We start from the raw sequence: 23,480 nt of genomic DNA, 5'->3' as shown, positions 1-23,480 counted from the left end.
AATATGTATATATATAATTTATTATTTGTTATATATATATACATATATATATATATATATATATCATATATTTTTTTTTTTAGTTCATTATTATTATTGTTATTCTATTATTAGATGTGACAGATTGTTCGATAATGCGCCCCCAGTCTCTTAGAGTGACCGCTGCCGTTCCCTCAAATTTGGATGAGGACATCCCTTTGCTACTTTCATCCTTTTTGGACTGCAACCATCTCGTCCAGATGAGTATGATTGGGTAGTAAACATAGGGATCCGCTCCGGCGCATCATCTGACGAGTAAGTTCTTTCAGTAGTTCTTTCAATTTCTCGTGACTGTTATGGAGTTGGACCTAAAATTTTGTGAGTCAGTTTATTATTCGTGCTTTCAATGGGCTATGTGTTAGAAGTTGCGTATTTATGCAGATAATGTTCATTATTATCTAAAAAATTATATTGTTATTTGTTGTGATGTTCACAACATAACGCAGTTTTGCTTGTTTTAGGAGTGAAAGGACAAAAAAGTTTTAATAGGCCAAAGAGATTTCCTTTATTTACTCTTTTAGCTTAAGAGTATAGGTGGAGACTTCCTTGGGAGAAAGGAGAAGATAGTTAAATTCTGTTCTCGTATCATCTCGTATTTCGGAATATTTTCCTTTAGATTCTGATTCGATGGGAGCTGAAGCAGCTATGTTCTTGTCTATATGTCTCTCCTTTTCTAGGTGTAGTAAAAGATTGGTAAGCGAATTCCAAATGGTTTCTATTAAAAATAATGACCACTCATATACGGTATGCAGAGCATATTCATGTACGATTGTATCTAACATTGAGTTTTATTTTTGTGCTTATATATAAAGGGTCTTTCAATAAGGACGCTCGATTTTTAAATGTAAATAAAACAAGTTGTGTGTGAAATATTCACTCAATTTTTTTTTTATTTGAAAGAATATTTTATGGCATTAAGTATGGAATATAACGTCGCTCAAATGTCCGCCGCGATTTCGTTTGGCGACACGTTCAGGCGGTCCAATTTTCGATGATTTTCTCGCAAAAAAGCCTTTCTGGCTGAATTTGCTGGCGTTTATTATGTTGACTTTGAGAGCATCAATTGTTTACGGTTTATTCGTATAGACCTGCGATTTAAGATAGCCCCAAAGAAAGAAGTTTAAAGGCATTAAATCGCACGATCTCGGTGGCCGGTTGTCACCGCCGCGCGAGATAACCATGCCCTCAAATCGCTCGTGCAGAATGTCTATCGTGCGGTATGTAGCACGTAGCGCCATCCTGTTGGAACCACATGTTATCGGTATTCATATCATTCATTTTAGGCCACAAGAAGTTGCTTATGTCGATCTGTAGCGCTCGCCGTTGACGATTATGGCAACGCCCGCTTCGATTTGGAAGAAGTACGGATTGATGATTCCGCCAGACCAAAATCCGCACCAAACAGTGACTTTCTCGGGATGCATTTGGAGCTGGTATATCTCGCGTGGATTGGTATCATCCCAAATTCGACAATTTTGCTTGTTCACATATTCATTCATCCAAAAATGGGCCTCATCGTTAAAGATGATTTGTTTGGCGAAATTTGGGTTAACTTTTAACTGCTCCCAATCAGCGAACATACGGCGTTGTCTACCTTAAGTTTCTGTCATCGTTTACCTTAAATTCTTGGGTCAGTTAAATTTTATAGGGGTGCAGACCCAAGTCCTGACGCAAAATTCGCCAAGTTGAAGTCGCAGAAAGGCCCAATTCTTGTGAACGACGAGAAATTGACGCCTCGGGTTTTCCCGTACACTCTCACGCACAGCAGCGATGTTTTCAGCAGACCTTGCGTTTCGGCGACGTACTGGTGTTGGCTGATTATTTATCGAATCGGTTGACTCGAATTTGGCCACCAAATGTCGAATAGTCGACTCGGCAGGACAGTTGTGGCGAGGATAAAAATCACGTAATGCGCAGAACGTTTCTCGAACAGAGCACTGATTTTATATATAATAAAATTTTATGATTTGCACGCGTTGCTCAACACTATGACCTTCCATGGTTATTTGCCATACACTACTAAACAATTCACAACAAATTTGACAGATGTTACTTTAACAACATGGCTACTATGATCTAACAAATTTCGAGCGTCCCTACTGAAAGACCCTATATATATATATATGTTCCAATTATTCCAGCGCTAACGTTTAATAAAAAAAATTTGAAATTGTTCCAAAATTTTTCTCAGGCAGATATGGCTATCTTTTCTATCGATGCTTTATCTAATAAGTTAGAGAACGAATCTCCCTTTACAAATCCTGGTTGTCCCATCATTTCGTACTACAATATTGAGTACTACAATATTGAATGGTTGTTCGGCTGGAAATATGATCTCGCAAGATTTCTAACAAAAATCATTATCTGAATATATCCTGCTTGTGGCAAGTGATCCGGGACTGAATATTTCCAAGTTCATTTGGTCATTGGTGTTAGTTCGGATGGTAAAGTTTCTAATGGGACGATAAATCTTCTAGAAGGTACATGGTACCATAGATGCAAGCGAATTATAGATCATTCCCTGCATCAGGATGTGAGTTTGTGGTATTAGAAACTGTTTCGTTATTTCTAATCATGGGTAACTGATCATGATAATATTCTTGAATTGGGGCCAGTTTTATCTCAACGGACACTATATATTACTTCTTTGACTAATAAAACCCTATATCCTTTACATTACGTGATAAGCGAAAGCATCCGGTGAATGAACGGCGAGAGCTAGAGCGTTTTTTAATATTTTCTGTTTGAGATTATTGTTGGAGTACATTTCAGTAGAATTGACTTATTTGGGTGTGTTTATGTTTTTCTACCCAAATTTAGAATTCATATAAGTAAAAATGTCAAGATTTTTTGGTTTATATATTTTGCTGAAAATTTTATTATCAAGTGATTTCGAAAATTAATAATTTCAGATGTTCGGTTTTTATACAAGTACATGGTCGCACTGTTTCTACCTTTTTTCGTTAAGGCAAAAAATCTTATGAGGTATTTTATAAATTTAAAGTATAAACTACTTGTATTGTTTGTTAATATTTCCGCAAGTCCAGTGTAAAGTGCGCCATAATTAGATATTCCACAAAAGTCTCGTGCAGGTAAAGCGTTCCAATAAATATTGCCTTCTTCATATCCACACAAGGATAGTGGCAAATTCGCAAATTATACTTGTAGCATCACCTCATTAGTATTTAATCGTGTAGTGACATAGTAATTTAATAGCGTAATTATTATAGTTGCTAATACAATAACATCAGTCCATGTTCCATAGGAATCGGAATATGTGCTTTACGATTCACTTGTTCTGCTAAGGTGGCTGCTCGAAAGTCTGCCTGATTTGGTTTTAACCCCCATGGATATACCTCATTTGGAAATATCCCATAATGTGCATCTTTTCACATGCTTCGCGAGATGTTTCTTGTATATACGAGTATTTATTTCTGTGTACATCCATTGCATGAGAAAACATTTTTTAACAGTTCTATCGATCTCTACATTGGATTACTCTTACGGATTTAAATTCGTTAATTTGTACGAGTTTTATATATTTTAATATCTTGTTCATCTTTTTGCGGTATATCGCACTTTTCAATATTAAGTAAAGACATTGTAGTTATGTTTGCTAATGGTGATCCGCAATCGTAGCCTATTATCTCGTACGTTCTTTGAGTCCAACTTAATAATATTATTGTTGTAATTCGTTCAATCATTCGGGTTCATCTGATATTTTATTTAGCAATTATTATTACTTTGAATTAATTATTGAGAGCTGGTTTTATGTGAGATATTTGTAATCTATTGTACTATCCAACTGTTTTTCTTTATTCTAATTTTTACGTTATTCTAATTTAATATTTCTAACACTTTGTGAAATCCTGTATATTGGTCTTGAAATTTCCCTAGTTTAGTCCTTTTAATAAGAACAAATAATTTTCTGGTTTAAATAGTTTCGAATTAATCTTCTTATCATAGATAGACAGATTGATTTTGTGTAAACGCTAGGATTTTATAAGATAGTTTATTTCCTTTGGAATTACGAACATTTATATAAAGATTATATGTTTGCATTCTTTCTAGAATTCATCGACAGTGACGTAAGAGGAATCATTTTGATGAATATCATTTTTGCGGGCATTCCAACCCTTAGTAATTTAATTTTTTCGAGAAGCTCTTTTCTTTTGACTCCTTTTGATGAAATTGAGTCTTATTGTCTATTTATAACGAGATTTGGTTATTTACCCCCTTGCAATTGACAAGAATAGAACTTAGGAACAGGAAAGTATGGAAATTTTTCTCTGTAATTTCAGAATTATTCAAATTTTTAGAAGGGGTTTAGTAACTTTCCTCTCCAAGGATTTTGATTTTAGGATTTCGGAGATGTGAAAATCTTCTTCTCGACGAATATTTACAATAGGATGTTTATTTGATTCTTTAGTTGCTCTCGTTAATTCTTATTCTTTTCTTTAAATACTTCATTTTTTGCATTGGTTTTTCTGTCATTCTTTTCTCCTGTCGACGTCTTCATCTATAATTCCGTCGTTGTTATTATTTGAATTGACGTCGTTACTAAAGTCTTTGAAATGAATTTATATATCCTGTGTAAGACAAATTTGCGTATTTGTAATTTTTTTTTATCATCTTGCATTTCAATGTTTGTGCCATCATTATCAAATAATTTATTTAAGGCACAAGGTTGGTATTTGCACTTCTTCATCTAACATGTTTATGACGTTCAAATGCTTTTCCAGACACATTTTTTACTATAGTATCTCCTAGATAAATTCCGTGTACTATTTATCGGTATGTTACGTTCCAAACCCTTGGAAATTTTAAATTTATGATTCTATTGGAAAGAAGAGAAGTGGAAATGATGAAGGTATCTGGAAGGACAGTCAGACTCTTGTCTTGTAAGTATCCGCACAGAATCGAGTCGAATGTACCCCTTTGTGTTCGTCTCGGAGTCAATGTCCCACAAAGACGCTATGACACCTGTTTCGTACGAGTGGTGCGATCATCGATCCGAATTTCGAGTCAAGGAATCTAATCCCTTTAATTCGGGAGTGGATCACGATCTCTGAAAAGGCAAAGTTAACGACTACGAGATCTTAGAGTTTTAAATTTAGAGAATAGAAAAAAAATGTAAAATTATTAACATAATTTAATATTACTAATCTTTATCAATCATTAATGGATTATAAATTTAATATAGTACAATTACAGAAGATAAAGAAAAAAGTTATGCATTAATAAATTTATTACAAATTAATTTACACAATAATTAATATGTTTACTATAATAAAAAGTGTTACGTCCAGGCCCTAAAATTCTTTTATTTCAATGGGAAGAAAGAATTAGGAGGGGACTAAGGAAAGACGCAACTGACACTGCTCTTGTGGTTATCACTTTGAAGCGGGTACCACAAGTCGGAAGCACTTGATTAGGTCCCAGATGTGAATCAACGTCGATATGCAACTATTACTCAACCCAAGATTATGCTTCCGTCGGTTCTCTTTTAGATCAAGGAACTTAATCCTTTTGACTGATTACCTGTACGATTTTTTGTCAAAACGCAGCGAATCGAAAGGGCGGCAAAATAAAATTTAAGCAGTCATTTAAAAATATATTCATATATAATTTTTCTATTTATTATTTTTCTCTTAATTAAAGTTAGACACAGATGTATGTGTACTTATATAATCATATACATATATTAATGTATGAAATTTATAATAATATAAAAATATATATATGAAGAGTAAGTATCGTGTATATAATGGATATTATTTTTACAAAAATCAGTGCTAGAGATAAATATAATCTCTCTCTGTGTAAGTGTGTGCGTGTATTAAAAAGAGGGAGAGAAACTTCTTATAGATTTGATGAGGATTCAAGTAACTGGAATATCTCATTGTAGGACCTGTTGTCTTCCGAAGGGACTGGGAAGTGAGAGGAAGCAGAAAGCGTTCTGCGTTTTGGAAAGTATCGAGGGTAGAAGAATAGAAGAGGAAAGGGAATTTAAAATCCAGGGAAAGGTCTGGAAATGTACTAGGAGAACTATCGGTTGGCTTATCGGAGGTAAGGTCTATCATAAGGACGTCGGAGGAGCCTTGATCTCGATATTTTTTATGCAAATGAGCTCTTTTAAGTTGATGACGGACTTGAAGGGAGATAAATTGCCCGGTCTGTATCCGCATAATTAGGACGCTAGCCTGTCTGAGCTTGGCTCGCTTCTTGCCTGCTCTGTGTTTATTTCCCCAGTCCATCTATTAAAATTTTCTCTTGTTAGCCCATGATGGATAATTAGAAGAATGTAAAAGGAGAAGATAATTCCGAAGAGAAGGAAGGAGGAGATAGATTTTTCATTATGATTTGGTTTTAGGATAGGATTACTTAAGGCGTTTTATTGCTTAAGTAACTATGACGGAAAAGAAGAATTACGAATCGCTTAAGTAATTCGGAGTAGAGGAAAAAGTGAATTACTTCAAGCGTTTTATCGCTTAAGTAATTTGTCAGGAGAAAAGGCAGAGTGCGTCTGTTAAAGAGAGAAAAGATCGAGGAGGAATAAGAGAGTGAGAAAATATTGATGATCATATAACTTTGAAATTAAAGTAACATGAGAAAGAAAAAAAGAAAATTTGTTCTTACTATTTGCTGGAGATAGTGATGAACTATAATGGGAGTCCCTGGTGATGTTTCAGTGATGTCTCTTAACTAAGGATCAAAGATCTTCAACGTGGATACTGATTTTTTTTGGCTTGCAAGAACTCCGCACTTAGAATAATTAAACTTGTTGTCTGATCTTGAATGTCACTTATGACTGTCCGAAAAAATTTTTTTATAACTGACTACGCTTTTCCGAAGGGCCATATATAATAATATATATATCGGGATGTGATGCAATTCGATATTTGGACTTTGGACTTTTGGTGATTCATCTCTTTTTCCAAAGGTTTCCCAATTATTTCGAAAGAATAGGAGTGATTAGAGATTTCGTTTTATATGTGAATCAGAAAATGTGATCAGGATTATCTGTGAGTCATAGGATTACTGCACGTGCTTTCAATCAAACACTAATAATTGTTTTCCTTTAATTGATGTCTAATTATTTATAATCAAAACTCAATATTCGATCCGTCATGCTACTGACCCCGGAGACAATCGCAAGTCATTTGTATTTGAGAGAAAAACAGATTTTCTCTATGAAAAAAAAGAATCGTGGAGTCGTCAAGACAAAAGAAAGAAAAATTTACAAATCGAGATAATTATTATTAACTATTTACATGTTAAGTTGCATTAAATCGCTAGAGAATGGAGATTTAGAGCGAGTAGAGCAAGTTTTTATTTATTCTATTTCATGTATAGTAATGGAGAAAGGAGGAAAAAGATTGAAGAAAAATTCCGGAACTAAATATGGATAGGCGACATTCAGAATAAACACCAGAATACAGCAACGAAGAGGTTGGCCGATAATTCATGCCGGATTTTTTGTGGATCAAAATAATGAGGCCTGATAAAAGTCTCCTCGGGAATAAGTTCAATTGTCTAGCGAGTGATTCAAATGAGTCACTCTCCTGAATGCGGAAATAGGATCTCGGTGGTGGAAGAGGAATTTCTTCTAGGAATTCCACGAAGTCCATGAAGTTCGTTAGAGACGGAGTTCTTCTGAGGGATTGAGATGACGGATGAATCGGGTGTTAGCGGAGGATGTCAGGGAAAATTCGCTCCGTCAGAGCGTCCGAAAATGCGAGTGACAGAGAGGAAGGAGTTCGAGGGGGAGATGAAGGAGAAGAAAAAGGTATCACCTCATTAGCGTCTCGATTAGCAGATAGAGCGAAGGCAGTAGTGGCGAAGGTGGTGGAGGCAATACGTCCTCGGCTGGGCGACTTCGATCCCGAGAACCTTCAAGGTACTCCTTGATCCAGGAGTCTCCACTTCACGATAGGACTAGCTTCTAAGCCAACCCTTGTGGGGATGATTTAAGCGTAGCACTATGATTTAGCGTATGCGTTAGGTTTCGCGGTGAATATACGGATATATATATATATATATATATATGTGTCAAGATGGGATCTACTACTACTCTGCAAGGTTAGCAAGTATTTGAGAATGAGATCTGTCAGAGATCTGATTGTGAACAGTGATTGTCCAAGGACTCTAAGGAGAGGGTTGAGCCAGCGGAATCATTTGGAAGCTTCGATCGAGTCGACAGTAGTGAACGAATAAGATGGTTCTATCAAACTGATTACGGCTCACTATTAAAATCAGTGGAATGGATATGGTTGCAGAGCATCGACTTGTAAATCGCAAACCGACAGAGTTTCGTGTCGGAGATGGAGCTTATCTGACTGACTGTTCGCGAAGGGCCTCCTTTTTATATTCGCGAGTCAATAGTGCCGTGGATATGTCTATGTTACTGATCTAATCCAGGATTAGGATTAAGGATATCGGTTGTGAAATGGAATACTGGTATATACAATAACTGGTCTAAAACAACTTCCGTCATCGATCGTTTGCCGGATACTCAATAGTTTAGAACCACATGTGTCATTTATTACAGACAATTGTTTCAGTTTGTTGTAATTCTTAATTTATTTATTTCTTTTGTTCCTCAGGAGAAAGTTCATCTATTCTGCACTTGGTTCAAATATTTAACTCCGAGTGGATAATTAATCTTAAAAAGAATGTTATTCGGCTTTTCACTACTGTAATTTCCTATGATAGAAACAGATGGTTTACCATGTTAATAATTTTTACTTGTTAATAACTTTTATGGCGATGAGAAAATTCTAATCGAAGAAAAGAACTGTGGAGACTGGACGTAATATCTCCCCCCCCCCCCCCGCGTTAGACAAATTGGGGTCCGTGTTACACAATATTTGCGGACTAAATCAGTTCTTTTCTTCGCTGGATTTATTAGGCCGTATTCCATGGTTCTTCATCTGATAACTCAGTGATGCAGCAGACATATCGACATAGTGTACATTTCGTATATTTCTAAGAGTTTATTAATTTTAAGGTTATTCAATACGCAAAGATATACGCAGAGCAAAATTGAGTTCCTTATTTTGATCCAATCACTATTATGAAAAAAAATATATATATATATATATACACATGTGTATATATATATGTATTATTTTTTTATAAATATATAAATATATATATATATATACATATATATATATAGTAGTTGTGTATATTGGGATGTAGGCAGTATTCATAATTTTAATAACCGTAGTATTATTTCTATGTGACTTATTAAATTGAAGGATTCCACGGGTTCTAAGATCCCTTCTGTATGCTGTGTTTAAATTTAGAAGTATGTCCTTAACATTTTTCATTTCGATCCCGCACTCATTCCTTATTTCTAAGTTCACTATCGGTGCTTCTTCTTTCACGTCTTCTACGGTGCTAATCCACGTCTCGCGTCAATCAATTAAAAATTTGGTTAATTCCCTTGCTCGACGAGGATGTGTTTCTTAGCTGAAAAGGCCCAGTATGTACTAATGCACAAGAGATAGCTTGCCATTCCAGCTCATGAAATCTATCTTCAAGTATATAGATTTTAAAATAGTGTCGTTCCACAAGACGGCCCTAGTCCTTTAAAATGATTGAGATCATCCTCTCGAATCTGGAATACGATACCTCGATGCCATCTCCATTTCTTTTGAATAACAACCATTTCATCTAAGTGAACATCGTAGACTCGATGATGTAAAAACCGAGTCGCATCATTCTGCGAGCGAGATCTTCCATCAGATTCTTGAAATCTTCTTGGCTATTATTGTACCCAAAACAGGGAAGATGAATCCATTCTTATCATCTTGATCTTCAAGGAAAGCGACCTGCATGCAGATATTTTGTGTTAAGAGTGACGATCTTCATTGTAATCTATAAGAGATCTGTAAATAACGGAATGTAAACAGTTACAGCTGACATGGTTAATGTCAACTGTAAAGGGAAACAATAAGAGACGTCCAAATAGAGAAGAATTTCAGCAGAAGTGGTTATGCTTGCGCTTCCTGATTTTAATCCTTTAATTCAAAGGTATAAATAGAGTTTAGTGGAATTGATGAATAGACATGCTCTCCTTTAGGAAGGAGAGGAGGGGAGCAACCCTTTTCCTTGTCCATCTGGTTAGAAAATTTTATGGGCTTTACTATAGGTTTGTTAGGTTCCGTTCGACGGATACTGAGACAGTAAATTTCTTTTGTTTGGATAGTCTACTCTCCAGGTGTAATAAAAGTTGAATGACCGAGTTCCATATGGCTCCTAGCAGATACATCGATCATCCATACACAGTATGCACACAGCCGTGCACGAATGTATATTCTGATTATCTCAGTATTAATATTTCCGAAAATCAGAAATTTATTCCAGAATTTTTCCCACAAATATAGCTATTATTAGCAGATATGGCTATTTTCTTTATCGAATCTAAAAGGTTAGAGAACGAGCCTCTGTTTATGAACCTGACTGCTGCATCATTCCTCGGACTACCGCATTAAGTACAGAAGATCGTTCGGCCGGAAACATGATATGATCCCATAGAATTTCTAAATCATTTTCTGAATATATCCCGCTTGTAGCGAGTGAGCCGAGGCTGATATATTTCCATGTTGTTTAGTCAATGGCTTCAGGATTATAGATGATAATGTTTTAGATCTAGGTGCGAATTTGTATCAAGAATCTCCTAAGAGATACATAGCAGGTGTAAGTGCGTTGCAAGTGATTCGTGTTCCCTGTCGCAATAAAATATGAGTCTGCGAAATTAAGACATATGTTATATTGTTTCGTATTACTGATAATTGATCGTAGCATTCTTGAGTTTGAAGCTTTACTTCGACGGGTACGACTTTACTATATAATACTATGTATTACCTCACCGGCTAATAATGCCATATATCCCGGCCTCTGCATTATATAGTAAGCAAAAGCGTTTGTGAATGAATCGTGAGAGCCGAGGCATTTTTTAATATTTTCTGTTCAAGGTTGCATTGTTGCAGAAATACATTTCTATATAGTTGATTTATCTGAGTGCATATATGTTTTTCTACGTATAGAAATTTCAGATATTCATCACAAATGAAAATATCAAGATTTTAGATTTATATTGTTTATCAAACATTTATTTTCAGGTGTCGTCTCGAAAATTAAAAATTTTGGATGTTTATTTAATATAAGCATGTGTCCACACACTACTTTTTTTCCCTTTTTCGTTAAAGCAAAGACAGCATCTTGCGAGTTTAAAATATAAACTATTTGAGGTTGTATGTCGATATTATTAATCAATATTTCCGCAATTCCAATATAAACCGTGTCAAAACGATTAAACTTTCCGTATGAGTCCAGCATGGGTAATGGATTCCTGTTTTCTGGATTCACAAATTTGGCCTGCATATCCGCAGTCTCTACTCTTCGTAGTTATCAAATAATAATAATTCAAATCAAAATTCATTTAAAGATTTAAGGCGCAAGGTTGGCGCACCTCCACTTCTTCGTCCAGAGTACTTAATGTTTAGAAATGCTTTTTCCAGAGATATTTTCTACATGGTGTCCCCTAAATAAATTCCATGAGCTATTTTTATTTTTGGAATATTTTTACCTCGGGATTTTCTATTCTCACGTAGAACAATGATTCTGTTCCCGGAGATGCTGTAATGATTTCTCGAAAAAAGAAGGATGTAATAATTCCTGACATGTCTAGATATCCCTTCGCGTAATCTATTTTTGAGGAAGTCTGAAAAATCATTACCCAATACGCCTAATTATGTGATTGGAAAATTGTTTGATACAATGTAAAAAGTTACTTCAAAAAGCAGTAAAGTGATTTTTCTAAGAGTATAAACAGGATATTCATTTTAATGTATTATGATTGACTCTGATAAGTAATATCCCTTGATATAAAATTTTCTTTAATTATGTTTGGCCCTGAACTAGTGTCTAACATAAAGTTATATATAGAATGGATTTGCAAAGCTTTACCTGAATGGTAGGTCACGAATATGTTTGTCGAGATTTAACGTTACCGATTGTACTTTTGCCGTATTTTTACTTATTGGGTTTTTACTTATTGGGTGGCAGGTGTGAAGCTCGTGCAGATCCGACTTCGAGGGGCCATCGGAGTTTTCCTGATTATTTATTCGCCTTCTGTTGTTACTTGCGATACGTAATTCATAGTTGTCAAGGAGATGCCCTTGCTCTTTACAATAGCGACAGAATAGCGAGTTTGAAGATGTAGCCTCTTGTTTCATCTTAAATCGATAGTCTTTAGCGACATATCTAAAATTATTGCAAATCTGACAAACAATTTTTGCCTTCTCCGAATTATATTGCTCGTTTTGTTTTTTCCAACAATTATTGGCCGAATGACCAGATTTATCATATCATTGACAGATTATAGAGGGCTTATTCTAATTATTGTTATTAGTATTACTACTTGTTTTACAAAATTTAGCATTGACCAGATTTGGAATAAAATTGACAAATAATGTTATTTTCTTGTACTACATTAACAAGTCGCTCGAGGAAACCAACATTTATCGGTGCTATGCCCGCGTTTTTTTAAAATTTGACATATTGAAATTTCAATTTCTAAATTAGTTATTTTCCTGCAATTAGAGGCTGAATTCCCTTCTTTATATAATATAATAGTGTAATAATGATTAGAATTACAAAATATTTGATACATTAACGATTCAAATTGAAATTTTTTTCTTTTTTTTTGTTATAATAGTTACAACTAAGTGAAAATATATAATTTGATTTGTGATTATGATAATTATAACTAGATAAGATATACGATGCATAATTCATAATTTTTAAGTACTTCATTAACATACAAATATAAGATATCTAAAAATCATCACTATCTGTTTTGTTTTTATTCGATGCTTAATGATGATTCATGTTTAATGATGATTTTTATTTCTTGATCATTTTTGAGCATAATTTCTTCTCCCAAGGAACTTTTTGATACATTCCCTACAGAATGCTGCTTTTACGATTTTCATACTCGCTTATCGCAATAATTACAATAAAGTTTATATGGAGACCATTCGGGAGAGATAACTCAAATGGAATGACTCAAAATATTCATAGTCGAGTTCGTCAAGGTTGGAGGTAGCACTCCATGCAAACTCTAAGGGAGTATGCATTATTCTCAATGTAGATTGACTCTACTGAAATTAAGCAATAGCAAGAAGTTTTTATATCGTTCTGAGTAAACCTTCGGCCGGACTCCATCTATCGATCCATGGATTTTTTCTTTTTTATCGTTCAGCAATTTTATCTAATATTAAAGATAATGAAAGATTAAACAAAAATAAAAATAAAGAAAATTTGGAATTTTTCATGCAATTATAATTGCGGATATAAATTTTGAGGATCATTGCAGATAGATTCATTTACTTCATTTTGATTTATGTTAGGTTGATATTGTGGATGTTATGGATGTTGTGTTTGATTGATGTGGTGGAGGATCTGATGTGTGTTTGGATCTTCGTAGAGAGACGATTGTTCTTTAACGAAATTCTTTTTTTCTTTAATGTTTGTTTGTTTGGCCAAGTGTAGTAATAAATTTGTTACAGAATCTCAAAGTGCTCCGATTAGGTGCCATTCATATACTACATGGGCTGAAAAGTCCCGGGATTTTTCAATATGTGGCGCCACTAGAAAATGAACATGATTCATTTTGAGAGATTCATCTGTCACTAATTTATATATGAAGTTTCATGACATTTCGTTCATTCGTTTACAAGGTCAGTTTTAAGTGGCGCTACTTTCGCCTTCATTTTGTACCATCACGATAACGTACCGTCACACACGTCCTTGAAAGCAATGGCCAAATTACGCAATTGGACTAATTACGATTCGAATTGCTCACCCACCGTATTCTCCAGACTTGGCCCCCAGCGACTATTATCTGTTCCCAAACCTCAAGCGGTGGCTTCAGGGAAAGAGATTCACATCGAATGAGGAAATCATCGCGGAAACCGAGGCGTATTTCGAAGGCTTGGACGTTTCGTCCTACTACAGAAAGGACATCGAAATGTTGGAAAATCGCTATACCAAGTGTATCGCCCTCGAAGGCAACTATGTTGAGAAATAAATATAACTTTGCCCAAAAAATGCTTGTTTTCATTAAAAATCCCGGAACTTTTCAACCCATGTAGTATAATGTAAAGTGCGTATCCATGGATGATAATATTGATTATTAATTTGATCTATCTGATGCAAGAATATTCTAATTATTTCCGCTCTTGCATTGCCGAATGAGAGGAATGTGTTCCAAATTTTCTTTCATTAATCTTTTGTAATGTATTTTTGTTCAAAAGATGAGAAAAGATATTCCTTGATATTATTGCTTCCCCTTTTACTCCTCGTGCTATATTTAAAATTCCATTTTTCTCCGCTGGGAACATTATGTGTTCTCGTAGATTTTAAAGTTCGTTATTGGTATAAATTCCACTTGCTGCTAATGATCCAAGGTTGTAATGCCATGTTGAGTTAGTTATTGGTTTCATTGTTATTGGAGATAAGCTATGTTCCAAAATTAGTGTTATTTGATATCATCCGTCATTTAAAAAGTACATGATTGGTATTATTCTATTGTAATTTGAATTCCGATTTCGAAGAGTATATGTGTTCATGAAATATGTGCCAAGAAATATGTTTGTTTCCCTTTAAAACTGATAATTGTTGATAACATTCTTTAAATTGCGTATACACTTGTAAACGAACATCGAATGCGAATGTTCGCGGACATTCGTGTTTGTGTTTGTGAGCAGTTTATTTTTTTTCTTGATTCACTGAATACTAGCATTCGATCAGATTCGTTGCACGTAGCAATTAAACTTTTGCAATTATTATGTAACATTATAAAGTTTGCGTTCGCTATTCGTTCACTAAGTGTATATGCGACTTAATATGTCGTATCTTCATTTTTACTGAAGTACATTTAATAATGTGAACAATTTCCCCAGAAATTACTGCTATATAACCGAGTTCTTTCATGATTTGATAAGCAAATTCATCTGGTGAATGGATGGCTAAACTGAGTGCATTCTTCATTACTTGTTTTTCCAGATTGCAGATTTTAATATGTTTCTGTAAGTAGTTTATTTGTGTGCGAATGTGTTTTTCTACGTAAACAAATTTTGAATTAACATAAGGTAATTCGAGGAAAGATGGGGGAAGACGCCACTTTGTTTATAATTTTTTTATAGAACATGCGTTGACCATACTGACTGTGCAAAAGCGTGTGGTAGATAGTTGCGTAATTATCGGCAGAGATGCCAAAGTCAATTGGTAAAAATTATATGAAATACGAAAAGGTAGGTTGTGAAACATGTTCTTTGTAATATTTAGTATGCTAATAGCTAAGGCCTGTATTTCGATACTTGCTGTAAAACTGGGCAAATGATATACGGTTTTAATTAGTATTCTCTGAAGGTTATGTGGATGATATAGATTATAATTTATAATATTCTTATATGCATAAAAATTGCAATTGAATATTCCTTTTACCCTTTGGGATAAGATGATAGTAAATACAAAACAAAATAAATTTTTTTTGCTTGAAACCGTTAAATCAATTTTATGAATTAAAATTTTGGATGCTTTATATAATTCAAAATATTTTAAATGAATGAAATGCTGTTTAAACAGAGAAAGTGACATCTTATTCGTATATATTGGGGGAAGATATCACTTTTGCAGGGTATGGACATATCAATTTTTTTTAATAATATGGCACATAAAAATTTAATTCATTGATTTGTATGAATAAAGAAAGGTTACTAAAATATAAAGGTTACTAAAATAAATAATACTTTTTCGTTCGTTAATTCAATAACATTAAAAAATTATTCAAGAATAAGTGTTTAAGTGCGTCTTCCCCCCAATGATCTTATGCAAAAGTATCTAAATTTTCTACCGAATTTCTTCGTTTATGAGTGAAGGATTCACTTTCTTTAATTTCCAAAATTAGAATTTAGAATTTTCTGTTTTAATCAATCCGCAAAGAAATTCTTCCATTTTCGTTAACGTAAAAGTAATATCTTGAATCAATAGTGAGTATACATTTGTAGTTTTACATTTACGGTATTTATCATTCTATTATATCATTCTAGCTAGTCCTTCGTATAATACATCATATCGTATAATACATCATTGATTAAATTTATAATTATTCGTAGGTATTGGATCTCTCTATGAAAAAATGTATTTTCCTTCGATATCTATACAATTCGCATCGGAATATTAACATGTTGTTTCTGATTTTAAATGTATTTAATTTGTTTCTAAATTAATTACGGTTTTAGAGTTTAAACTTATTGTTATTATTCCCTGTGCTACAATATTTTGCCAAGTGCCATAAGGATCAGAGTATTGATTCCGAAATATTGTTCATCTATTGTTATCGATCCCCGAATATTGTTATTCCGAAATGTAATAGGTCGCGATGTAGTGTAATTTTTTCTTTATCCATAAATTACATTATTTATATTAATTATTAGTATATTGATTGTTGCATATTTTTGCATTGATCGTGTCGTGTCTAGTATATATATTCCGCTCGAGCATTATTTATAGTTGATACGTGTGAATACATTCCACAATAATAAATGATTCTTGAAATTGAGATTTTACATTGAATTACATTGATTGATTCAAATTTTGACAATTGAAGTAATTGAATTTTCATTTTTTCTTGCGGCTCAGTCAGTGGTATATCATATTCTTCAATATTTAACAATGATGTAATTATAGTGTTGAAATTTGATGATCCGCAGTCATACCCGATGATTCCATAAATGTCACATATGAAGATTATTTGCATCATTATAAGATAGATTACAGTTTTCATTTATGATTTAATATTAAAATTAAATTAATTATTATATATTATTAGTTAATTTTTTAAATCTGGGAAATTGAAATTGTTGCGCGGATAAGTCTAATCTCCCATTTGTGGTCACTTTTTCATTTTTCGAATTTTATTTGGATGAACAATTAAAAATTTTTTTTAAAGAGTAATTTAATATTTGGTAAAATATCTACAACAGTATGAGGTCCAGAATACTGATCTCTCAATTTCCCCTTTTTAGATTCACATAAAAGAAAGATTTTTATTGTTTATTTAAAAGAAAGGATTCTAGAGGATTAATTTTTTGATCGTAATAGTATTTAGATTTAATTTTTGATGCAATTAAATTGATGCAATTCTCGTGTCAATTCTTGTAAATTATGAATATCAGTCATTAGTTGATATAAATAATTATAATATGTTTTTTTCTTTTTCATAACAAATTTCACTGGATGATTGTTTGGCTATTTTTTCAAATAACTCATATGGAGTATATCCAGTGAATTTATGAGTACTTGTATTATATGAAAAGATTGCATGTTCTAATAATCCATCCCATTCATTAAATTTATTTACATATTATTTTAAATATTCGATTAATACAGTATGTGAACATTCTAAAGTTCCGTTAGCTTGTGATTAAAAGTTCTAAACTGTTGTTCTAAACTATTGTTCTAAGTTGTTCTAAACTGTTTAATTTTAAAATTGTTTGGTAAATCTTTTTATTAAATTACTCATGAAATTTGTTCCCTGATTCCAGTTAATATTGTTTTAGGGATTCCAAAAATATAGATATAATATTTTAACAACGCGTCAGCAACCTTAATTGCAGTTATGAATTTTAGTGGTATTGTAAGGGAAAATTTAATAAGTGATCTTGGATTGTTAATATATAGGAATTTCCATTAGAAGTTTTGGGAAGAGGTCCTATGATTGATATTTTTTCAAATGAAGAAAAAGGAATATCTATTATTAACATTGATTGTTTTGTTTTTCTTTAATTAACTTTTTGGTCTGACATTGCAAACATTGTCTAATATAATTTTGAATATCTGCTTTAATATTTTCCCAATAAAAATTTTGTCTAATTCGATTATAGGTTTTAGTAATTTTCTTATGCCCTCTAATAACTGATGCATGAATTTCTTCTATAATATTTTTAGGTCTTTCGATTTTTGGAATTGAAACTATTCCATGACAAATAATAATTTTGACCGAAATTTCAATTATTGCTTTTTGAATCTCCTCAAGTATTTCTTCCTAAATATGGTTATTGAAATTTTTTTATTTAGCTACATTTAATATTTTAATTGAATTTTTAATTAATGCTTCACGTAATTCTTCTCGTTTTTAAATATTTATCAATTGTTACGTCCAGACCCTAAGATTCTTTTATTTTGAAGGGAAGAAAAAATTAGGAGTGGCGACCGAGGAAGAACGCAATTATGTTTTAAATGAGGATCAGTATCGATATATGACCCGATTTGAGATTATGTATCCGTCGGTCCTCTTTTAGAAGGAACTTAATCCTTTTGACAGGGATTGCACCTGTATGATCTTTGTCTAGACGTAGTAAATCGGAAGGATGGCGAAATAAATGATAATTACTGTTTTATTGGTTTTACAAAAGATAATTGGTTACATTTATTTACTTTGATATATGTATATATATGTATGTATATATTTATATATTTTATGTATGTATATACAATATTTATGTATGTGCCTGTATGTATATACTTATATACGCTAACAATAATGCTAAAATTAATTAATAACTAGGTTTTCTGCCTATGAGTTTGTATATGTGTGTGTTTATGTGGAGTGAGATGTGATCAAGGGGAAGGAGAATCTTGCAGATTCGGCGAGGGTTTCAAAAGATTGAAAAATCGAAAGATCTGCTGTTCAGAAGAGACGGGGGAAAAAGAGAGAGAAGGAACTGCGGAACTGTAGAGAGTCTGTCAAAGTAGGAGAGTAAGAAGGAGAAGGAAATTCAAGATCTAGAGATGGAAGGGAGGAAGGAGGATCATCCTCGGTCAAATTCATCGCAGGGATAACACCTTTTCAGTAATTTGAGGATGGAAGCACCTTTTCAGTAATTTGAGTTTTATGGGCTTTGTTCAACTAAGCACGGGCCTTTTTTGAGTTGAAAATTCCCAACTGGATTTTCACGATTATCGGGATCCCTTTTTTCTTTAGTTCTTTGATTTTAATTCGCTTCCTTCGAATCGCGCGATGGCGATTGCGCTTTACTATCTACATTAAAAATTTTCTTTTTATTTAAGGATTTATGATATCGAAATTGATGAGAGATATTTGCATTGAAAGGGATAAGTGAGGAAAAAGAAAAGAAGAAAATAAATAAATAAAAGAGGAGATTCGAATCATTCGAAGCGCCTTATCGCTGGTAATACTAGCCCTTGATGAAGTTGATCTTGAAAGTTGAGCGGAGACCGGCTTAAGAAAGATGTTTTATACGACCGATCGGGAGAACTTCACTATGGTTTCGGAATTACAGTGGAACTGGTACTGTGTTATTGATTGACTGCCTTACTGATTGCGCTTTTTCAAAGGATCATATATATATACATATATATATATATATATATATATATAAATATCGAGATGTGATGCAATTCGGTACTTGGACTTTGGATTTATCTCTTTTTTCCAAAGTTTCCCAATTATTTCGAAAGAATAGGAGTGATTAATGTGTTTTCGTTTTATTTGTGAATCAGAAAAAGGCTTATCTGAGTCATAGAGCCAATACACGTGCTTTCAATCGAACACAAATAATTATTTTCCTTTAATTGATGTCTAGTTATAATAATCTATTTATAATAACCAAAAATCAATATTCGATCCGCCATGCTATTATTCGCATTTGAGAGAAAAACAGATTTTCTTCACGAAAGAAAAGAATCGTAGAGTCGTCAACACAATTGAATCTCAAAATTCTGTATTAATTCTATTAGTCTCTCTTTTATGTGCATCTAATATTCTTTTTTCTAATTCACATACACGATTTGCATAGGCGGTCACTTTTTCGTCTTTCTTTTCTTTTGATACAAATATGCTAAGTGTCTCTAAGTTTCGTATACCATTTCTCTTGGTCCATATTTTGTTCTATTAATTCTTACATATTAATAAAAGTTTTTCCGAGAATAGATCTGTGAGCGTCACTTTTTAATTTATTTTGTATTACCCGAAAATTATTTCTTGCGTTGACGCTATCATACTGAGTGCTTTCTCGAACAAAATATACAAAAGGAATATTTCCTCCGTCAAAATTTGGCACTGATTCTAACGCATCCCTTATTGTGAAATGTAAGAAATTACCAATCATACCTTCTGTAATCATTGTTGAACTTGGATTTTGATTTCTTTGAAGCTGGCGGATCACTCTTTGTTGCTCTGCCAATATCTTCCTTAATTCATCTATTTCTGAACGAATTCATTCGTCTATTCGTGCACTTGTTTCCATTTCGATTCCTGTTAATCTTGATGGAGGGATGATCGAGGGTTCTTCTCAGAGCTCTTTATTTACTGTACTCACCTTGCATTTCAGTCACTTTGTATTATTCATACAAATTTTTTTAAGTATCCCACCGCTATCACCAAAATTTATGTTACGAACTGTTCCTTCAAATTAAAGAATTAGTGTTCGTTTTTAGGTCAATACAATTAAGTACTTTACCCATGGATTGGACAAGGTTACGCCTTACCTCCGCGCGATTAGTCAAATAAATATCAAATTTTATATTTAAAATATCGAGGATCACTTTTTAATTTACTTTAAAATTGGGATAATTTATTTAGTTATCGATTTTAATTAATCTATACTTTAGGATAAGTTTATCTTTATGTAAGCAGTTTTATTACTTTTTTATTATTATTATTATTAATAATTAATTTTATTATTATTAATAAAGTTACTTTGGGAAATATTTAGATGAATGTCAATTTTGAAATTAACGGAGTTTTTGATAAAGCGGGAAAAGATCAATGTTTAAAAAGAAACTTTGTTTGATTAGAAATTTGATTTTTTTAATCTGGACACGCCATCCGACCCTTTCAAGCATTCAAAGCTGATTAATTTAATTATTTCCACAAACCAACATTCCCTGAAAAGATGCTTAGACTATCGCCGCACTTCTCGTTACTTCTCAGTTACTCATTAAATCTATTGCTACTCTCTTTATTAGCGACAGGTTAAATCAATATAGTTCGGTTTGGAATTACTCTTTTGTTTGAAAATAATTAATAGAATCAAAGATCGACCCAACCAATATCAATAATGAAAATTAATTTATTTTTAATAAACTGATTTCCACAGATACTTTTTATTTGAATACAAAGTTGATCCTTCCGGTGCGAAGTTCTCGCACGACTAATTGTTCACTATTTTTATACTTTAGTGATAACAATCTCTCGCGCGGGTTTCTTACCATTTCCTACTTAGGAATGCTACATCAAAAAAGAAGGAAGATTCTTACTTAAATTAAATCTAAAAGCAATATTATGGTGTGCCGGCACCATTGTTATCTCTCGACGAAACATGAATTGCTATTAAGCCTAATTATCATTTAAGACTTTCTTATATGGTTCTTTTTTTATTTCAAGTCTAGTTATAATTTGTTAACATTAAATAAATATAAAGTCATAAATTGCTTTCGGACAACGCCTGAGGGTGCTATCGAGTCATGACCTTGAGTCATTACGTACAACTCATGGCCGGACTATATTCGCGACAACGCCTAGGGGAAACTCTGAGTCGCGATTACGCACGCAAAACGTTCTAGACTTAGACTCGCTTGAATTTGTATACGATCCGCACCCTTGCTCAGTCGAATGAATATCTTCAGGCCCCCGACAGGCTCTCGATCTTTCTCCTAACTGGTGTTTCCAAAAACATGGAGACCATAGTTAGCGGCGGCGGTGTTTCGGACAATCACAAACGGATTAACGATCATACGCGCCGATCGTCGCTCTGATCTGTGCCAACACCGCATTTTTTACTCTTAGAGATGCCGACTCTCACGACGTGCACGTGTATGCGTGCGTGTGAACGATTAATTTGATCCGATCACGACTTCGTATTAATGTCTATTTAGAGCTCTACAGAACAGTTATTAATTTTGGAAAAAATTGCTTAAGGAAATATCGTCACGTAATATGTTGTTATATCCAAATCTTTGAAAATTCGGTTAAGGATATGAGGAAGAATGGAGAGGATGTGGAAGGACGGTTAGATCTCACAGATATATGCACCGAGGCAAACAGCTGTGAATCGTACGCACCTTTTCGATCCCGGAAACCTTGGATCAACATCCCGAAAGGCTATAACACCTGTTCCGATGGACAGTGAACGTCGGTCTTTTGGATCAAGGAACCTAATCTTTTTGATTCTGGACTGGACCTTGTGCGATCTCAGATATTAAAGGGAACGGAATACGAATGGATTAAAATAAATCGAAGGAAGGATATTCATTTAGAATATATATATATAAAAACTTAGATTTATTCATAAAATAAGATTAGAGCTAAATTAAACAGAAGATCATTATCTTTACAAACTAAAAAGTAGATGAATAAAAATAATACGAAGAAAAATTTTAATTTAAAATAGTATGGTGTTTTACAGTACTTAACAATTTAATTCGATGTCGTAACATAGAAGGTTCGACAATGCTGAGTTTTTTGGCTTTATCAGCCAATTGAAATCACAAAATTTTACATATTGTTTAAACGTTGGATAAACTTTAAATTAAATAAAATTACATAATACATGATCATGGCGCAATAGATATATAAAGCATCTAAAAGCATCTCAACGATTATTTCTTCGTTGGACGGTGAGAAAGAGATAAATTATATAAAATTATGTGTATAGTGAAAGGCTTTGCTTGAAGAAAATATTACTATCATTAACGGATTTCCGGTGTGAGTGCGTGCGTGCGTGCATGCGTGCGTGCGTGCGTGCGTGTGCGGATTGGAGAGAAGGAAGATAGGACTATTTATTGGGAATTGAAGGCGAAGAAGATGATGCAGAAGCATATTGGGACTAAGTGCTTGTAAAGAACGATGTAAGGGGGTTTCCTGGAGTATATACGGTTACTAGTCTATTCCCCTCTCCCCCGTTAGAGGAGGAGAAATAGAATTTAAAAAGCCGACCCCAGTCGATCGGTACAAGATCTGATTAGTATGAAAGAGAAGATAGGAGCCGATTTAAAGAAAGAAAGGAAGAAAATCGCTCTTCAATTAGGGAAGGAGAATAATTAAGGATCTCTAGGATGGCAGGGTCAAAGATAGAGGAAGTGGTCAGGTTGTGTTTCTTCGGAGATTGGCGAATATAAAACCTCTAAGAAATCTTTATCGGTCGGTTGTGGCAGCACACTTCGACTAGGTGGACTCCTTCGGATATACGGGAGGTTTGTCCCTATGTGTCTTTTTTGTACTACGCACGCGCACTATAATGAAACCGAAGGGATTAAATATAGGTATACGTTAAGTATGAATATATTAAACATATACATATGCATATATATATATATATATATTATATATATATATATAT

The 23,480-nt window shown here is 33.4% G+C and overlaps 1 protein-coding gene across 1 annotated transcript in view; it reads right to left on the bottom strand.

The window, feature by feature from the left end:
* LOC105617875 (adenylate cyclase type 10-like) overlaps positions 1-6,296 on the bottom strand; it is a 60,856-nt gene extending 54,560 nt beyond the window's left edge. Inside the window, 1 exon segment of the mRNA XM_012199419.1 lies at positions 6,080-6,296. Coding sequence (XP_012054809.1) covers positions 6,080-6,296 — 217 coding nt within the window.
* Between the last annotated feature and the right edge of the window lie 17,184 nt (positions 6,297-23,480).

Source organism: Atta cephalotes (genome assembly GCF_000143395.1).
Source record: "Atta cephalotes unplaced genomic scaffold scaffold00014, whole genome shotgun sequence".
Classification (NCBI taxonomy): Eukaryota; Metazoa; Arthropoda; class Insecta; order Hymenoptera; family Formicidae; genus Atta; species Atta cephalotes.
This window is presented reverse-complemented; position numbering and strand designations above follow the sequence as displayed.